Source organism: Pteronotus mesoamericanus, unplaced genomic scaffold, assembly GCF_021234165.1.
Source record: "Pteronotus mesoamericanus isolate MK-2021 breed Mesoamerican mustached bat unplaced genomic scaffold, CSHL_Meso_final contig_130, whole genome shotgun sequence".
Lineage (NCBI taxonomy): Eukaryota > Metazoa > Chordata > Mammalia > Chiroptera > Mormoopidae > Pteronotus > Pteronotus mesoamericanus.
In genome coordinates, this window is record NW_026555060.1 from 4,344,818 (window position 1) to 4,364,324 (window position 19,507).

At 36.0% G+C, this 19,507-nt stretch overlaps 1 protein-coding gene and 1 pseudogene across 1 annotated transcript in view; one reads left to right on the forward strand and one right to left on the reverse strand.

Moving 5' to 3' along the window:
* CDKL2 (cyclin dependent kinase like 2) overlaps nt 1-18,038 on the reverse strand; it is a 31,762-nt gene extending 13,724 nt beyond the window's left edge. The window contains exons 1-8 of the mRNA XM_054590002.1: nt 18,007-18,038; nt 15,663-15,861; nt 11,896-12,090; nt 9,762-9,940; nt 8,479-8,591; nt 7,223-7,362; nt 3,010-3,098; nt 801-936 (exon numbers count right to left, since the gene is read on the reverse strand). Coding sequence (XP_054445977.1) covers nt 801-936; nt 3,010-3,098; nt 7,223-7,362; nt 8,479-8,591; nt 9,762-9,940; nt 11,896-12,090; nt 15,663-15,830 — 1,020 coding nt within the window. The 5' untranslated portion in view covers nt 15,831-15,861; nt 18,007-18,038. The remainder of the gene's footprint in view (nt 1-800; nt 937-3,009; nt 3,099-7,222; nt 7,363-8,478; nt 8,592-9,761; nt 9,941-11,895; nt 12,091-15,662; nt 15,862-18,006) is intronic.
* Nucleotides 6,741-6,863, forward strand: LOC129087748 (uncharacterized; annotated as a pseudogene).
* Nucleotides 18,039-19,507: the final 1,469 nt, after the last annotated feature.

Consider the following 19,507-nt stretch of genomic DNA (forward strand, 5'->3'; position numbering starts at 1 on the left):
GGGCAGATATTTATTTTGATTTGAAATGCAATTCATACTAACTCTGATGGATACAGGGTGGGGCGCAAAAATAATACAATAATTAATAAAATACAAGAATAAACTGTTTTGCATACTCAGAACTGTAAACCTACTTTTGCCCCACCCTGTATATATCAGATTTATACTACATACATATCTAATTTATATATATAATTCAGAGGGAAAAAGTGTGGAAGAGGGACCAAGCATGCCCACTTCTGTTCTTACATATTTAGAGTCAGGAAACACAAAGTTGAAAAGTCTCTCCTTTTTGGTTCACTTGAAAAAATGGGAGTGGGTCGGTGGTAGATTTGAATTACTTTACCAAGAACCAATTCTGCGTAACACACCAGGAAAAACCAAACTTTAAATAAATTCAATACCCAACTCTCAATTTTAAAATGCTATACTTTATATAAAATTCTAATAAGGATATTTTTCTCTCTAATTGTTTAAGGGGAAGATGGTATGTATGCATGTTTGTGTCCATGTGTTTGTATGTGGGTGTGCATATGTGCATCTAAATGTTCTTGGATGAGTATGATTTCCTGACAAGCTCTATTGAACAATCTGGTACACAGTAGGCACTCACTCCATGATAAGTTAAAGTTTTGTGAACACCTAATGTCTAAAGAGAAGATTACTTTTTTTATAAAGAAGCTAAAAGTTAACTTGTTCACTACTCAGAAAATTTTTTTTAATCTTCATTTTTTTCCCTTCTAAAACTTAAGGACATATTAAGTCTAAAATTGAATACACATTACAACATGGACATTTACCTGCACCACAAGTGTGTTTCTCTCCTCACCTAAGAAGTCATCTTTTTCCTTTTCCTTCTTTCTGTTTTGGGACCTTTTAGCTAAAGAAATATTTCTGGCATCTTTCTGTATTTTTAACTGTAGTTCCTGAGAAAACCTACATAAAAATACATTTGTCAATAAAATAAAATTGTATGAGATAGATAAATCAAGGAAAAAAATGGTTTTCAAGGTACTTATTTTTAAAAATTGAGTATTAAACTAGGCTGTGTTATTTAAAATGAGAAAAATTACGGCCTAGGTTAGCAGTTCTGAAAAGGTGGTTCATATACCCCTGGGAATCATTAAGAGCCTTTCAGGAGGTTCAGAAGTCAAAGCTATTCATAGTTTAATATGAAGATGACTTCCTTTTCAACATGTTAACATTTGCACTGATGGTCTAAAAGCAATGGTGGATACAACTACTGGCACCGCAACAAGAGTTGAAGCAGTGGCACCAAACTGCACTAGCAGTCACTGTATTTTTCATAGCCACTTTTATTTAAGGATGTCCTGAATAAAGCAGTAAAAAAAGTGTTAATTTTATCAAATCTAAATCCTTGAACACATGTCTTTTTTCATAGTCTCTGTGACAAAATGAGAATATGCAAAAAGCACTTCTGCTGCCAACTGAAGTGCAATGGTTATCTTAAGAAAAGCACTGTATGATTGTTTGAGATACAAACTAAACTAGCCACTTTTTTCATGAACAACCTTTTACTTGAAAGAAAGACTGACAAAAAAACTACGGTTATTCAGACTTGGGGTATTTGGCAGACATTTTCTTTAAAAATAAAATAAAGGAGCTTGTCACTTCAAGGAAAACAATTGATAATATTTGTGTCAGTGATAATTCAAATTTTTATGCAAAATTAAGAGTTCCATTAAACTTGTACCCACTGCTGTGAGCTTAGCAGATTCCCAATATTTAAAGACTTTTCTGATAAGACAGAATGTGACTTTTTGATATTATATAATGAAATATGTCAACATTTTAAAGATCTGCATAATAGCAAAACAATATTTTCCAAATGACTAATGTATACTTCAAAAATATACATGGGTAAAAGATCTATTCTAAGTACAAGATGGATTTGATTATTTTTTTTAATCCTCACCCAAACACATTTTTTCCATTGCTTTTAGTGAGAGAGGGAGAGAGAAACATTGATGTGAGAAACTTCAACAGGTTGCCTCTCTTACATATCCAGATCGGGGATTATACACACCCAGACCAGGGATCAAACCCACAATCTAGGTACAATATGTGCCCTAAACAGAAATTAAGCCTGAAACGTTTTGGTTATGAGAAGATACTCCAGCCAACTGAGCCACACCAGCCAGCGCAGTACAAGCTGGATTTTAATGTAACAGTAAAAAAGCTCAATGATATGGTTTGAGATACCACAGCCAATATTTAAGAAACTATCACTGTCAAGTGTTAGTATAGTATCAAAGTTTTTGCTGTAGGGTCAAGGAAGAATGCCCAAAATTACCTTAAAAAGCTATTAAAACACTCCTTCATTTTCCAACAACATATTTATATGAGGTTAGAATCTCTTCATATATTTCAAACAACATAACACAACTATTTGAATGTAGAAGCAAATATGAGAACTCAGGTATCTTATAGTAAGCTAGGTATTAAGAAGACTTGTAAAAATATAAAGTCATGTCATTGCCATTCATCTCACTATTTTCTTGCTTTCTCGGCTGCACTGATGCCAGCAGCTCGACAGCACAAGAGAGCATGCCCACAGCTCTGGCACCCACAGGGTGGGCACACCGAAGTCTCCAGCACTTCAGCGGTGCCACGGGACTGGGTGTGGAGTGAGTTTGGCAGCAGCAGGAGATGGCACCTTTGCCAATGCATCAGCACCCAAGACAATGGCATCACACAGCTGGTAGCAACATATAAATCAGTGACCTGAGTGGTACATGCCACCACACAGGAGGACAGAAAGAAGAGTAGGAAGTGACTGCTTCATGAAAACCGAAAGCCCTAACTTAGTGAATACAGGGGACCACTCCTACAAATTCTGTAGTTGCTAACGGTGAATGGAAGGAAGGCGGTAAATATTTGAGATCCTATGAAAGTAGCTGGGTAGAGAGATGCTGTCTGTTACTGATATGGAGATCTTATTTCACTTCTAGGTTGAGGTGACCTGGAAAACATGAATCAGTACTATACCTCTCGGCAAATCCATCCATCTGAAAGAAATCATGGTGCAGGAGCTCAGCACAGAAGGGCCTTTTGTCTGGATCAATATGTAAGCATTTCTGGAAAATCAAAGAACACATACATCTCATAATTTAAAAAAAAACTGCCTACATTTAAATTTCTAAGTATAGAAAACACCTCTTTAGAGTCCATGAATTTTAAACAGCTAAAATAAGTGATAAAGGATAAAGTACGATTCTAGACAAGGACCACCAATGTTTGCTAATGTCACAAAAAGAAAGACCACCAGACATTCTGATCAAGCTCTAACTCTACTATAAATTTATAAGAAATACAGGACACAGAGGAACATATTAAACCATATTTATGTGGGAATTTCTAAGGGACAAACAACCTAGTTTCTTCAACAATTAAATGGCAGGGTTTAAACAAACACAAAAAAGAGATGAAGATGAGCTTATAAATTTAGAAAACTTAAAAATATATAACTAATTGCTTGATATGTAGACTTCATGTGAATCTTAATTGAAACAATAAAACAATTATGAGAAAATCAACAAAACTTTGAGTATTGATTGGATGTGTCATGGTATTACGGAATTATTGTAAAATTAAAAAAGTTAAAGCTCTTGCAGAAGAGAAGGGAAAGGACCTGTTCTGTGCTTAGTGTTGTGCCAGACACTTTACAAAGATGATTTTATTGCAATGCAAGTCTTGTTCTCATTCATTAAAACCCCTCAATACCAGTAAAAATAAAAGGGACTCAATAAGTAGCATTAAGTAAACATGGGAAGTTCCACATATAATTAAGGTATTTATAGGTGAAAAAAGATAGTATCTGAGGTTTGCTTCAAAATACTCAAAAAAATGTGAGGAGGGTATAGATCAATGAAAGAAGATTGCCAAGAGGTTGTTCTTTTTTAATTTTTTAAAAAATCTGTTGTCTTTTGTCATATTTTAATTTTTAAATGTATTTCATTGATTATGCTGTTACAGTTGTCCCAATTTTTTACCCTTTGCCCCCATCTGCCTGGTAACCCCCTTCCCTCCTGAAATCTCCCATGCCCTTTAGTTCATGCCCATGGGTCATGCATATAAGTTCTTTGGCTTCTCCATTCCCTATACCATTCTTAACATCCCCCACTCTATTCTGTACCTACCAATTATGCTTCTTACTCCCTGTACCTTTTCCCCATTCTCCCCCTTCCTCCTCCCACTGATAAACCTCCAAATGATCTCCGTATCTATGATTCTGTTTCTGTTTTGCTTGTTTGCTTGGTTTATTTTTTAGACTCAGTTGTTGATAGTTGGGAATTTATTGCCTTTTTAATGTTCATAGTTTTGATCTTCTTTGTCTTAAAGAAGTCCCTTTAACATTTCATATAATAATTAGCCTTGGTGATAATGAATTCCTTGCCTGGGAAGCACGTTATCTGTCCTTCCATTCTAAATGATAGTTTGGCTGGATAGAGTAATCTAGGTTGTAGGTCCTTGCTTTTCACCACTTTGCCGGTCCTTCTAGCCTGCAAAGTTTCTTTCGAGAAATCAGCCAATAGTCTTATGGGAACTCCTTTGTAGGTAACTTTCTGCTTTTCTCTTGCTGCTTTTAAGATTCTCTCTTTATCTTTAACCTTTGGTATTTTAATTATAATGAGTCTTGGAGTGGGTCTCTTTGCATCCATTTTGTCTGGGATTGTCTGTGCTTTCTGGACTTGTATGTCTATTTCCTTCATCAAATTAGGGAAATTTTCTTTCATTGTTTTTTCAAATAGGTTTTCAATTTCTCGCTCTTTCTCTTCTCCTTCCAGCACCCCTCTGATTCAAATGTGGGTACGTGTCAAACTGTACCAGAGGCTCCTACCGTATCATTTTTTTTTTTTTCTTCTTGCAGTTCTAATTGAACTTTTTCTCTTCCTTGTGTTCCAAATCACTAATTTGATTCTTGGCTTCATTCACTCCACTGTTGGTTCCCTGTAAAGTTTTCTTTATTTCATTTAGTGTAACCTTCATTTCTGTCTGGATGTTTTTTATGCTATTGAAGTACCCAGTGAGTTTCTTGAGCATCCTAACAACCAGTGTTTTGAACTCTGCTTTTGATAGATTGCCTATGCCCATTTTGTTTAATTCTTTTTCTGGAGTTTTGTTCTGTTTCTTCATTTGGGCCACATTTTTTTGTCTCCTCATTTTGGCAGCCTCACTGTGTTTGTTTTTATGTATTAGGTAGAGCGCTTTGGATCCCTGTTTTAGCAACGTGGCCTATTGTAGAAAAGTGTACTGGTAAGTTGGATGGGGCAGAGCCTTAGGTAATCGCAAAGGCAGTGCAACTGGTGTGAACCAGGTTGATGCAGTCTCTGATATGGTGTCTCCACTCCATGGCTCTGTGTGGTGGAGGGCTCAGAAAGGGGACAATGGCTACTGCCTGGCCTCTGAAGTTTTGTCCAGGAAGAAGCTGTCCCCCAGTACTCACTCTGATGCCAGACATTTCAGTTTCTCCCTGTGCCTTTCTAGCTACTGCCCCAGTGCTGAATCCCAGAGAGAGTGAGTCTGTTTAAGTCCTAAGTCCGTTGCAGGCCCTTTAAGAGGAGAAGCCTGAGAATCCCATAGTTTCTTCTGCTGCCCCAATCCCCACTGGTTTTTACAGCTAGAAGTTATGGGGACTTATGTTCCTGGCACTGGAACCCTGGGCTGGGTGGTCTTGTGTGGTGCTGTGATCCCTCACTCCCAAGGTGTCCCTCCCGATTTTTATCCGCCACCCATGGGTGTGGGGCTGCCCTTTCCATGTCTCCACATTTCCACATCTCCACCCTTCCTACTCATCTAGATGAATGTGACTTCTTTAATTTCTTGGTTGTTGGACTTCAATACAGCTTGACTTTCAGATGATTTTGGATGACAGTTGTTTTGTAGTATAGTTGTAATTTTTTCTGTGGTTGTGTGAAGAGGCAAGCCATGTTTACCTACGGGACACCTACTACATTAGGCCACACTACCAAGACACGGAGTTAAAGCAGCTCTACTTAATACACAGAAACAAATACAGGGAGGCTGCCAAGACTGGGAGACAAAGAAACATGGCCCAAATGAATGAATAGATCAAAACTCCAGAAAAAAAGCTACCTATGCCTCCATCTTGACTGGAAGTCCAAGAGGTTGTTAATTGTTGAAGGTAGATGACAAGTACATAAGGGTTCATTATAATGTTATTCTTTCTATTTCCTTTTCTGTTTGAAAATTTCTACAATAAAATGTTTTGAAAGTTATATAATTCTACTGTAAGGGACATAAGTTAGAAAAAATTTTATTTTTATTCCCTTTAAATCACTTTTTATACAGATCATAAAGCTGGTCTCAATGATAAATATTTGTATGTGTTAGAAGATTATGTAGAAAAGTAGAAATGTATTACTCTAAGAACTTACTATAGGTAGTTATAAGCTCACTAAATTTTTTTTTAATGAGTTGTATATAAAACTTAGAAATAAAAAAAAAAACCTTGTATAAGTGTTATGTGATCCTGGTGTCTTAGAGGTACTTATTTTATCAATACTTTAGGACAATCTTAACTAATCAGAATTTTTGAGCTAATAATCCCCAAATGTCCACTTTTGGAGATGATTTGCTCCATTGAGATTCTCCCTAATATTCCTCAATCAAATACAAGGCAAAAGTAATGATGATTTGAATGTCAGCTTCAGCAAATTCAATGGCTAAGCAAAAGCCCCTTTAACAATACACCACAGATCACCTCTCGGCATTTTGGATAAGATCAAGTGTAGTATGTGTCCTTATCAGTTTAACAAGACACCACAGGTCATGATCCTATGCCCTATACTTTAATTAATTTTCCTACTACTCTACTCTTTTTATTTTCTTATCCTGTATTTCTTCTTTTTTCCACTTAAACAAGGCTTGCATTTTAAATGTTAAACATTAAAATGTATTATGAGGATGTTTTCACTCTTAAAACATGCTAAATAACTAACCCTAAATGGTTTCTTAAGTGAAATTTTCAGGTCTTTATCTTTGAAGCCACTCCCCATCTCTAACCATCCCCCCCCCAACACACACACACACACACACACACACACACACACACACACACACACACACACGAAGCTGTTGACCTAAATGATCAACTGGACAAGAAAAAAAAAGAAGAAAAGGCCAAGTCTCCATAATATAAATTCCCTGTCAGAAAATTGAAAGACAAAAGTATGATTACCTTTGCTAAATCTATCACAACTTCAGGGAGCTTGGGATAGCGTCTTTCAAGAGGTTCCATTTCCTTGATTTCGGGTAACCTTACGCCAGCAAATGCAGGATTTTTATAAAATAGCTCCTGATGTCTTGGAATGAGATTACCTAGAGGTGAAAAGAGCACACATCTCTGTCATTATACATGATGATAGAAATGGCAAAGAAGTGATGTGGAGTAAAGAAAAAAGTTGAACACTGCTTATGGAAGTGGGGCTCTCTCAGCACACAAGATGAACCAAAGAGTGTTCTGAATGTGGTGGCTACCTGGCAGCCTTTACAGTGGTTTGGACATAAGTCAGTTCAAGGAAATGAACATTCTTATCTCAAAATACTCATTTAAACTACTTTCTAAAACATAGAACTCAACAGTGGGGGAAAGCATAGGAAAAGGAGAGGTAAAGAACATTTTATAACTTTTAAAAATATAACTACCGGCACTTCATTTATAACAACAAAGCATAAAAGTGTTAACTAAAACAATGAAAATATTAATAGTCATATGGCCAAAATCTAATCTGGAGAAATCAGTCCTACCATTTAAGAATTTAATTTTTGGTCAACTGACTTTGTAGCTATATCTAAAGTCTGACTTGAGCATTTTATCTTTTTTCTCAACTTCCATACATATTTGAGCAAAAATATATATAAAACCATTATATTGTTTATTGAATTTCTAACCTGGAAATCCAACAATTAAATATCCCCCAAGTATTTTACCTTTATTCCCTTGTTCCAAGCTCTATCTCCCAACACAAAGTAGATATTTCTCACATTCTCAACAAATGTGAGAAGACTTTGCTAGTCTATTTTTGACATTGTATCCAAAGCACTAACAAAAGGTACATCTGCAGCAAGATCAAACTGCTTTCAAAGTCTCTGTGTCTCTCAATTTGAAGATGAGGCTGTAGTCATATAATATCAAATGCTTGTTGACCCATAGGTAATAAGTAAGCATTTGCATCCTCTCTATGTGTGATTTACTGAATGCAAAAGTGAAGAGAAATAAGTATAACCTTTGCTCTTTATTGTAGCGGCCTGTGGGGCTGCAGGTGGGGTGAGAGCATGATCAGAACATACGTCACGCAGACCAAAGACAGACTGAAAATGGGTGAATATATATATGAAGTTTTCTTATTTGTGTCCTACCTTGTAAAATCAATACAATAAAAAAAAAATAGGAAAAAACCCTCTAAAATTGAAAATGCAGATGTATAATCTTACCTAAACACATCATAATATGATATAGCTGATCAATATCAGAATCTCCAGGAAAGAGGGGTTCCCCCATGAGCATTTCAGTTACCAGACAGCCAATGGCCCACACATCAACAGCCCTGGAAAAAAAAAGCAACGTGGTGTAAAATCTGGCATCCAAATATGTTAATTGTGACTGAATCGGCTCTGCATCTTACTATCTGGTATTCGAGGTATAGAGAATAATAGTAGCAAGCCTTAGATTACCTATAAAAAGACATTTCCTATAAACTTAAAGTACTAATTCCCAATTTTATTTAAGTCAGATTTCCAGAAACTTGAATCACGAGACATTGAAAACTACCAGAAGGAGGTAACACAAGGATACATACAGTAACAGGAAGGAGAAGTGAAAACTAATAGGAGAAAAAAATAGAAAAACCGTCTTTAAAATCAGTCCCAAGAATGTAAAGAATATGCTCGCATAATTAGCATAAGGAAAACTACCTTGAAATTGTTCAAGGCCATAACTGAATTATAAAATGATATAAAAATTATAGTATGGCAGTAAATCAGAACTCCAAGTAATCAGGAAAATATTAAATAATGTATACTCTGAAAACGGAAATTATAGAAAGTATTTTCAAAAGGCTTCTGCCTAGGTTGGTGTGGCTCAGTGGATTGAGCTCTGACCTGCGAACGAAAGAGTCGCCAATTCCATTCCCAGTCAGGGCACATGCCTGGGTTGCGGCCCGGGTCCCCAGTAGGGGTGCATGAGAGGCAACCCACACATTGATGTTTCTCTCCCCCTTTTTATCCCTCCTTTCCCCTCCCTCTAAAAATAAATAAATAAAATCTTTTTTATAAAAAGGATTTCTATAAAATTAATAAAAGTTATAATCTCTTTTTCCTTGATGAAGTCATTTAAGGAACAATTTATGTTTTAAAAACATTTCACTCCATTATTTCTACCCCAACCCTTGCCCACTCCATCTTGCCTAATTTTAACAGTCAGATTTATCCAATCAACATTACCACTCTTTACAAGTGAAAAATAACATGTTTCCAAACCACTATTAAAAAAAACCAAAAACAAAAATCAGACGACTTGCTCACCTTGATTTCCCAACTCTTAAAACAAGTATACTCACCCCAAGTTGTTTCACAAGAATATTTAAAGGGGAAGTGCCAAAATTACAAATCACTTTATAAAATTTCATAACTTCAAAACTTCCTTTTGGCGTTAGAGGAATCTTTCGTTATATTAGAAACACATTAACCACCCCTCCACCACCACCAGAATTTCTTACTTGCCATACTTGACATCACCAACCAATAGCTCTGGAGCTCTGTACCATCGGGTTGCCACATAATCAGTATAAACTTCCCCAGGAGCTGCCAATGTCCGTGCAAATCCAAAATCACATAACTTGACAACGCCAGACTGGGAGACTAATATATTCTCTGGCTTGATATCTCTGTGTATGATCTAAAACAAAAAACAGAAGTGACATATATTGGTGTACCAAGTTAAGCAAGTTAATTAATTTTTGAGCACCTGCCATGTATAGGGCACTGTTTTTGTCCCCATAATAAACAGAAATAAAAGCATATAAAATTGTTCCTGGTTCTTCAAAATCTGAAATCCAGTTGCTCAAGGCATAACATGTATGCTTAAAATTTCACATAAATAATCAAAGATACTAGATGAGATGTACATAGCTTATTAATCACCAAATCAATTGTTCTGTTAATTAGTTACTGCTCCCAAGACTACGAGAATAATTGAAGACTGGCTGGTCAAGGAAAAATTTCATGAGAGGGGTGAGCTGTAAGATAGGCCTTTAATACTAAGTATGACCTGGATAAATGTAGAAATGAAAGGGCAATACAAGCGAAGATAACAAAGAGAGAAAAAGAGTACAGAGAGAAATAGGTCAGGAGACTCTGGAGAAATGTTACTTCTTGAGTAGAGGTCATGTACCAGGGAGGAATGATGCTCAGCCGCCAGCCTGAGAAGTCTGAGCTTTGTCAAGGGCCCTGGGAGCCCATGGAAGAGGCCTGACCAAACAGTGTTTAAAGACGTTGGCCATAAAGAAGCTAAATCAGAGGGAGGGACTAAAGGCCGGGAAAAGAGCGGAGGGACAACTATGAGGTAATAAGGGCCTAAATTAGGCTGGTGCTCGGAGGAATGGAAAGGAAGAGACATAGTTTAGAAATACGTTAAATCAAGCACCTATAGAGCTTAGGAAGTAATCTCAGATATTTTCTTTAAACCTAGGAATCTAAAACAATAGTGGCATCATTAACAAAAATTGAAGTCTAGAAAAAGTTAGTTTTGATGGAATGATTAGTAGTTTAGCTTTAGCCACAGGGGCTTTTATGCATATTGCCAAGCACCTACGTGGAGGCATTATTCAGGCGATTGGAAATGTAAAGAGGGTCAATAAGGTCAGTAGTTAAGGTTTCTACAGGAAAAAATACGGACACTGTGAGAGAATACTAAAAATTCTACAGCTAGGCAAAACAAAATGTTAGACCTAATTCTCTAATATAAGTAAACTATATTTTGAAAAAAATTTAAAATATATCTTTCAGAGTACCAGCATCCTAAATGGCAATCTGCCATTGCTGAGCATTTTGAATAGGCTTCCAACTTCTATTACATCCTAGACATCCATGGCAGCTCACAGGGCCTGCCCCACACCTACCATTAGCATCTATTACTTTTATAATCACACAAAAAATGTCATCTAAAATATTTGGTCCAAGTGGAAGAGTAAGTGTGTTGAGTTATTCATTTTACATTTTGTGTCATTTTACACGGAGGTGCTTTTCTATGATATGCAAAGAATATAAAGTTATTGTGACTAGAGGGTAAGAACAAGGATTTTTGTGCCCACAACTCTGTGAGAGAATCTGAAGTAACATATACATGGATCCTTGGGTATATACATTTTTCAAAACTCATCACTTAAAATTTGTGCATTTTGTTCAGTAAATGTCATCTCAAAGAAACGCAAATATTAAACTCTAGTTAATATGCATAGCTGAAGTAGAGTTGAAGTATACTGATATCAATAATTTACTTATGGATGCATAAATAAATAAGACATTAATAGATAGATAAGTATACAAATTGATAAATAAATACAACATAAAGAAAATACAGCAAAATATTCACAAGTATATAATCCAGGTGGTAGGTATATGGATATTCACGGCACACTCTTTCAACTTTTCAGTATGGCCTTAACTTTTCTTAATAAATATTGGGGGAAAGAATACATGTATTGTGACACATGAAAATTGGCAATATCTAAGTAACAGTTCATTTCTATGACTTTACTGGTCCAAACTTTAAACAAGCATCTCATTAAATTAAATGACTGGTATCTGGAGAATTAATCATTGGCAAAATAATTATTTAAACTAAATACTTACATTGTGACTATGACAAAATCCAATTCCATTAATAATCTGAAACAAATACTTTTGAACTACTTGGTAGTCTAGTCCATTTGGAAAGAGTTCCAAGTCATCAAGAATGGTATGGTCAACAAACTCAAAGACTAGGTACCATCGTTTTTTTTTCTTACACACTTCCAAAAGATTCACCAGATTTTCATGCCTCAGTTGCTGTTATTAAAAAAATGCAAAATAGTTTTTACAAGATCAAATGGTTAGCAATTAGTCCAATCTAAAATAAATCTTAGCATAAAAAAGATATAAGTAAAATACATGATCAGTATAAATTATACACATATATTCTGGTTTTTAAATTACAGCCAAAATACCACATTGCTCTGTTGTCCTCTCAGAGGACACAATAAAGCCAATGAGAAAAATAAATGTAGTTTATCTCTGATGAAACTAAGTAGGATCTATGACCCCTACCCACAACAAATGAGGTGAAACTGCCAAAGTAGTCAAGGTCAAACAGGAGTGTAGGAAGATACCAAGAGAGCATCTGTGGCCACAAAGCTGGCAGAGCAGAGCTTTCCAAAGTTGGTGGCACATCCTGAAAAAGAAAAACAAAACAAAACAAAACAAAACAAAAAAACAACCTTCTTTGATAAAATGGGAACAGGTTTCCAGAAAACAGAACTAACTTATGCTGACTGCAATCAGGCTAGATGTGACCTGAGTGGAAATGGAAGGCAAAAGCAGCAGTGACTGGAAAAGGCATGGGGACAGGGGGTGCTTCCGGGTTATTTTAGTGTTCTCGTTCTTGATTCAGACGGTGATTACATGGGGGTTGTTCAGCTTTTTAAAAATCCATGGAGATATATTCTTATGATATGTATACTTTCCTATATGTACATGTCAATAAAAAGTTGAAAAAAAAAGGTTAAGACATAAAAAACCAAATATACAAAAGAGCAGCAATTGGACTGACAGCTGACTTCTCAAGAGCCACAATGTAAGCCAGAGGACAAAACAGTATTATTTTCATTTTGTTAAAAGAAAATTATTGCCAACCTAAAATTTCATACACAGCAAATGTATCATTCATAAATAATAACAAAATAGACATTTTCATGTAAACTAAAATTGAAATGTTTTATCTACAGTAGATCCTCGCAAAAGGAAATTTTTAACAAGAAGGGAAGAGATCACAGATATGTAATTTTAGATGAAGAAAAGTAGGAAGAACAAAGAAAGCAGTAAAAATAAACCTAAACAAACACTTAACAATACTCATGTCTTGTGGTATTTAATAGTATATAGAATGGTTAATATATGACAATATTAGTATAAAAGATAGAAGGGAATAACCAGAGATAAGTATTGCAAGGTTTGGAAGATGGATAAAAGTACTAGATACTGTTGGACTTTAATAAATGTCTAGGATAACCACAGAAAGATAGAAACAATATATAATTTTCTAATTATTTGAGGGAAATAAATAATGAATGCAATCAATCTAAAGAAAGAAAAAAAGAACACAGAACTAGTAGGACAAATAACATATATTAAGATAGTAGAGTTATAGCCAAATATATCAGAAACTGTATTACAGGTAGATTGACTGACTATTCCAATTAAAATGTAAAGATCATCAAACAGGATAAAAAGCAAAATGTAACTATATATTCCAAGAGATAGATCTAAGCAAGGACAGAGAAAAACTGAAAATAAAAGGATGGAAAAAGATATACACTGCGAACACTAACCGAAGTTAAACTAGTGTAGCCTTATCAGTTTCAGACAAAACAGACTTTAAGAAAAAACATTATGATAATAAAAAGGTATTTCATGATAATAAAATATTTGACTCAATATGAACATATCAGAATTCTAAATATAGCATTCAACACTAATTATATGGCCTTTCTGTTTATAAAGTTAAACCTTAACTGAATGACAATGAAAAAAGGACACATCAATAATCACAGAAGATTTTAACATATTTCTTCTCAGTACTGGATGGAACAAGAAAACACAAAAAAGTCAGTGAGAATTCAGGAGATTTAATCAAGGCAGGTAATAAAGCTAACTGAATGAAATACTTTTCAAGTACATGAGGATTTTTTTAATATATTCAGAACCAAAATCACGTATCAAGAAATTTCAAAGGAATAAAATCTTTCTTACATAGTACATATATACTCAGATCACAGAACAATTGTGTCAAAAGTGAAAAACCAGGGCAGGAAAACCTAGAAAACTTCCACATGTTTGGAAATTATGGGAAATAGGAAAATATTTTAGCACTGGCTGCTGTGGCTCAGTGGATTGAGTGCCAGCCTGTTTACCGAAAGGTCACTGGCTCGATTCCCAGTCAGGGCACATGTCTGGGTTGCAGGCCAGGTCCCCAGTGGGGGGCAGGTGGGAGGCAACTGATCAATGTGTCTCTCCCACATCAATATTTCTCTCCCTCACTCTCTTTCTCCCTCTCTTCCCCTCTGTCTAAAAATAAATAAAATAATTAATTAATTTTAAAAAAGAAAACTGCCAGTCAAAATTCCTGTGATACATACCAAACTGTTCTGACAGGGAAATTTATAGCCTTAAATGCATAAATGGTGGGAGTGGGGGGGAGTTGGAAATATAAGAAATAAGTATCTATCTCAACAGGTTAGGAAAAAGAACTACAAAATAAACCCACCCAAAATAAGTGAAAGGAATGAAATACTAAAGAACAAAAATTAATGAAATAGGTGAGAAATACATAATGAAGATCAACAAAGCCAAATATTGGTTGTTTCTAAAGATAAATAAAATTGACAAACTTCTCAGGAGACTGATTAGAGAAAGAGAGAGAGTTAACATAGCAGGCCTGAGACTGCTATCCTTAGACGGGTCTCCTTGTAAAGTGAGCTCTTGGAATAGGTGAGAAATACATAATGAAGATCAACAAAGCCAAATATTGGTTGTTTCTAAAGATAAATAAAATTGACAAACTTCTCAGGAGACTGATTAGAGAAAGAGAGAGAGTTAACATAGCAGGCCTGAGACTGCTATCCTTAGACGGGTCTCCTTGTAAAGTGAGCTCTTGGCCCAGTACCTAGGTACTTGGATTTCAGGAGTGTTCCCTTCATTCCCAGAATTGATAAAAATGGCTCAATGTGCAAACAATATTGATTATGCTGAATACCTGTATTCTTGGAGTCTGGAATTTTGGTACAAACCAGGCAGAGGCGTCTACATGACCAGCCACCAATAAAAACCATGCACGCTGAGTCACTAATGAATTTCCTTGGTAGACAATATTTCACATGTGATATCACAACTCATTGCCAGAGGATGTAAGTACGCCCTGCGTGACTCCACTAGAAGTGGATTTTTGGAAGCCTCTAACAAGTCTATCTCTGGAATTCACGCCATGTGCCTTTCCTTCTCCCAATGTTGCTTTATATCCTATGACTCTAATAAGTCATAGTCATGAGTACAACTATTGCTGAGTGCTATGAGTCCTCCTAGTGAATTATCGAACCTTGGGGTGGTCTTTGAAACCCCCAATACAGAGAATAACTAGCTGGCTCTATCTAGCTAGGTAGACAGACAGACAGGCAAATAGATATATAGAGAAACAATGTATACTTTTAAAGTTATGTTTATATTAATGAGGTACATGAATATTCATATGTAATCATTTTATTTGTTCATTGTCACAAAAGAAATTTATACTTTAAGCAGTAATTTTTTCCGAAAATGTAATCTTGATCAAGAAACTCTTTTTTTAAACTATATATGTATTTACTCACCTTTAGTAACTTGATTTCTCGCATAGCAATTTTTTTAACCATTTTGTCATCATCACTTTCTAAGAACTTCTTGATGGCTACAATTCTTCCACTATCTTTATTCCTACACTTCATCACCATTCCATAACTCCCTTCTCCAACCAATCCTAGGTTCTCATATTTTTCCATTTTGATTCAAAACCCGGAGGATTTTTTCTTGCTGAAGAAACCAAAACATAGAGTTAATAATGTTGAGTATGTTGATTTTCCCCACCCTCTCAGCAAATTAACTCTTCCCCACTTGTTTTCCACATTAGAGCAGGCACTGTGTTGACAGCTCTCCTTTGCTGACTCACAATTTCTTATTGTTTCCATTTCTAAATTATGTTTTCAAAATATTCGTATGTATTTCATAATAGACAACACAAATGTAGTTGAAGCCATTAACTTTTTAAATTACTAAACATCATGTTAATGAAATTCAATATGTTTTTAATTCAAATAAAGGAATACTTGAACTATCGTACAAAACAACTACAGCTCACTTTACAAAAACACAATTTCTTTTCACTCAAAGGTGAAAAAGTCACAAGTAAATTTGGTTTTGTGAAGATCGTGTTTATCTTTTTCATATCAGGATTAAAAGATCAAAGTTAAACACTTTTATACACTTTCTACTCAATTGGGAAAAATATTTGTTCACAAAATGATCACTTACCAAATAAATACTAAGAACCTTTAATAAACTTTTTTCTTTACTTTTCTTACTATCGTAATGAAATTCTTATATTGAACTTACAAAATGACAGCAATGACATGACAGTATATAGGCAGGTTTTTAAAAATTAAATAGTAGTAGTATTACCAAATACAGTATTTCAAAAATTCTTTTAATGATTACTCACTATGAGAATGATCATTTGAATTTCGTGTTTAAAACTCTTTTATATTCCTATTACATATGATTTTCTGGATAAAGACAATCTTAATAAAATTTCTTATTTTACCCAGAAAAAAACTTTTCAGTCCAAATACAGATAGAGTTTAATTCATAAGTTTTTATTGCCATGAAACATAAAGGCTGATAAACTACAATTTCAAAGTTAAATTTATTTTTTAAATCTGGTGTTGAAATTAAATTCTAGAACCAAAAAGTAAAAAATATTGCTCTTAATCCCAATATGGTTCTAAAAGTTTGAGGAGAAAAAAAATATCTTTAGGTAACTATGTGTTCAAATGATGATTGTAGCTAATTTTTTAAAAATCTGACAATACAAGAACACCTATTCATAAAACTTAGGTAAAAATATTCTAGACTATTACATTTTGTATTTATGGCAATCTAAGACTAACTTGCCCAGATTGTGAATTGTCATGTTTTACTTGCTTCCCTCTTGGTACCTTGATGGCAAAGACAATACAAATATCCTCTTTGTTCTAGTAAACTGTGATAATCCAATGAATACATTTTTAGCATTACACATATAATAATTTAGGGCTTTATTATATAGAAATACATAGAAGACCAGAGATTGATCTGGGGTTAAGGGGATGAATGAAAAAAAAATCCCAACTCAAATTATTTTATTTTTTTTACTACTAATTTTGATAATAGGTTCTACCTACTATAAACTGTTTACACAGTAGTGTCCCAACACTACTTTCCATACATTTGACATTTTAACTTCCATTTAATGTCTGTTAACTGTTTTCAAATAAAATGTTTGTGTTTGAAAAAAAATTCTCAATGTAATTTTATCTCTCTTTACTGTAATTATTTTTCCTCCCACTAAGACAGCATGTTTTATCAAGGACTAGACTTTAGGTTTATCACATCAAGGACAAAAATAGATGGAGTCTATAACCTGTATCATTTAAAAACATTTTGCAGCTGGTGTCCTTAATATTTAAAAATGAAAGTAAACAGTATCAAAATTACCTTAAGCACATGTAAGATGGTCTGAAGGATTTCATAAGCTAACATTATGTAAGTTGACTGCTCCAAATTTATGCTTGCAGCCAACTGCACATTGGGTCACAGAACGTTGAACATACCTATTTTTCAAGCAGCACTGCCTGCAAATACCTCAAAAGTATCACGACTTAAAAAGCCTCTTGTTTCCTGAAACGGTTATTCATAAACCGTAAGTTTTCATGCCTTCTTTTCCTGGACGTAAAGGGTGATACAAACGAAGCCTGGCCAATTGGCAATGTGTTATTTCTGGATATGTGCATTTTAAGCATATGGTTCCAACGCCAAACATTTAGATTAAAATAATGCTAATTTTTTATTTTGTTAAAGAGATTGAAATCCATTACACATGAAAGAGCGAGATAATATAAGACTTTTAAAGTATATACTTACTGTTTCTTTAATATCCTTTCACGTGGAAAGACTCAAAGGTTTTCAACTTGGAAATAAATTTGAGGTGAAATTCATCTCGCTCGCAGGTATATACGATGCTGATTAGTAAACTACCAATTTTAGTGCTAATACGATTCCTTAAGCGGACACAGTCATGGGGCCCATGTGAAGCAGGGACGGAGGCAGATCGGCCTCGGCCCGCCCCAAGCTCACACTCCGGAGGACCGCGGGCCGCATGCTCTCGTCGTCAAGGCAACGACCTCACTCTGTCGCCAAGCATAGGCACAAAGTCTCCAGAGAGAGATACGGCCCAGGTAAGAATGCGTCCACGGTAGGCACCAACACCTGTTAAGTCCAAGGCTTGTAGAGAAATTAGCTTGGGTGGGAGGGCACTTTCTCCCAGCCCGGAAGGTGCCCAGTCCCTAGGTTCTGTGAACCTGCTCTGTTCCAAGTAGCCCTGGGCGAAGGCGTTGGCCACCCAGCTGCAAGGGGGCGGGTCCTTACCCTGCGCCAAGCATCCCATCTTCTGATTGGCTGCGCCCTGTCGTCATGAGCTATGATTGGCTTAGCGCCAACCACTCTTTCCCTACACCTGGGCTCCGCCCGGGTCTGTTCACTGCTGTGCTAGCAACAGCGTCTGGCCACAACTACGCTGTCAAGTAAGCAAACACCTTTCTGCCTTCGCCGGGAGACTTCTCGCAGATGAGGGCAAGAAACCATTATGATGCCCACCGAGAGGGTAAAACTGGTAGTGATTTGTAGGACTGGGAGAAAAATGGAAGAGGGAGACCATGCAAAGAGCGCGACGGAGCGTTCCCTACAGCCACCCAGCCGGAGAAGGGAGTGGCCCCGGGCGCCCTCGGGAAGGTTCGGTGTGAGCGTTGGGGCCAGTCTGGGCAAGTTGGGGGATGAGAGTAATCAGTGCAGGAGATGGTGATTAATAGGGGAGGCAACGTTAAAGTAGGTGGGTGAGGACAGAACTGACGTTAGGAGGGACACTGAGGATAGTCTGGGCACTGCAACTGAGGGATATGGAGATAAAAAGAATGAAATAAGAGGAAAGGGCTGGGGATTGTTGGAGACCTGGAGATGCACAATACTGGCCAATGGCCACTAAATAGGGTGCAGGTGTGTGTGGCGGGGGGCGCGATCTTTCCGGCACAAACCAACTGGATCCATACATAACCAGGCAAGACTGGTATGTCAGACATGATGAAGTCACAAGAAACAGGGTTTTCATTTTCATAGAATTTGGAGTTGAGGCCATTCCCCTGCAGTAAGGAGGTCTTCAGCGCTCGGTTATTTTCACGTTAGATCATGAAAACTAAACATTTTATAATTGTATTTGGTCTCCATCTTGATCCATTTAAGAGTACTCTGGATAATAGATGGTTTATAAATTAACCTTTTGTGAGTTTGGTTAGCATGAATTAATCTCCCAGTGCTTGATTACCTTGGTCAAACTGCTTAAAATCTAGTTCCTGAACCTGTAATACTGAGG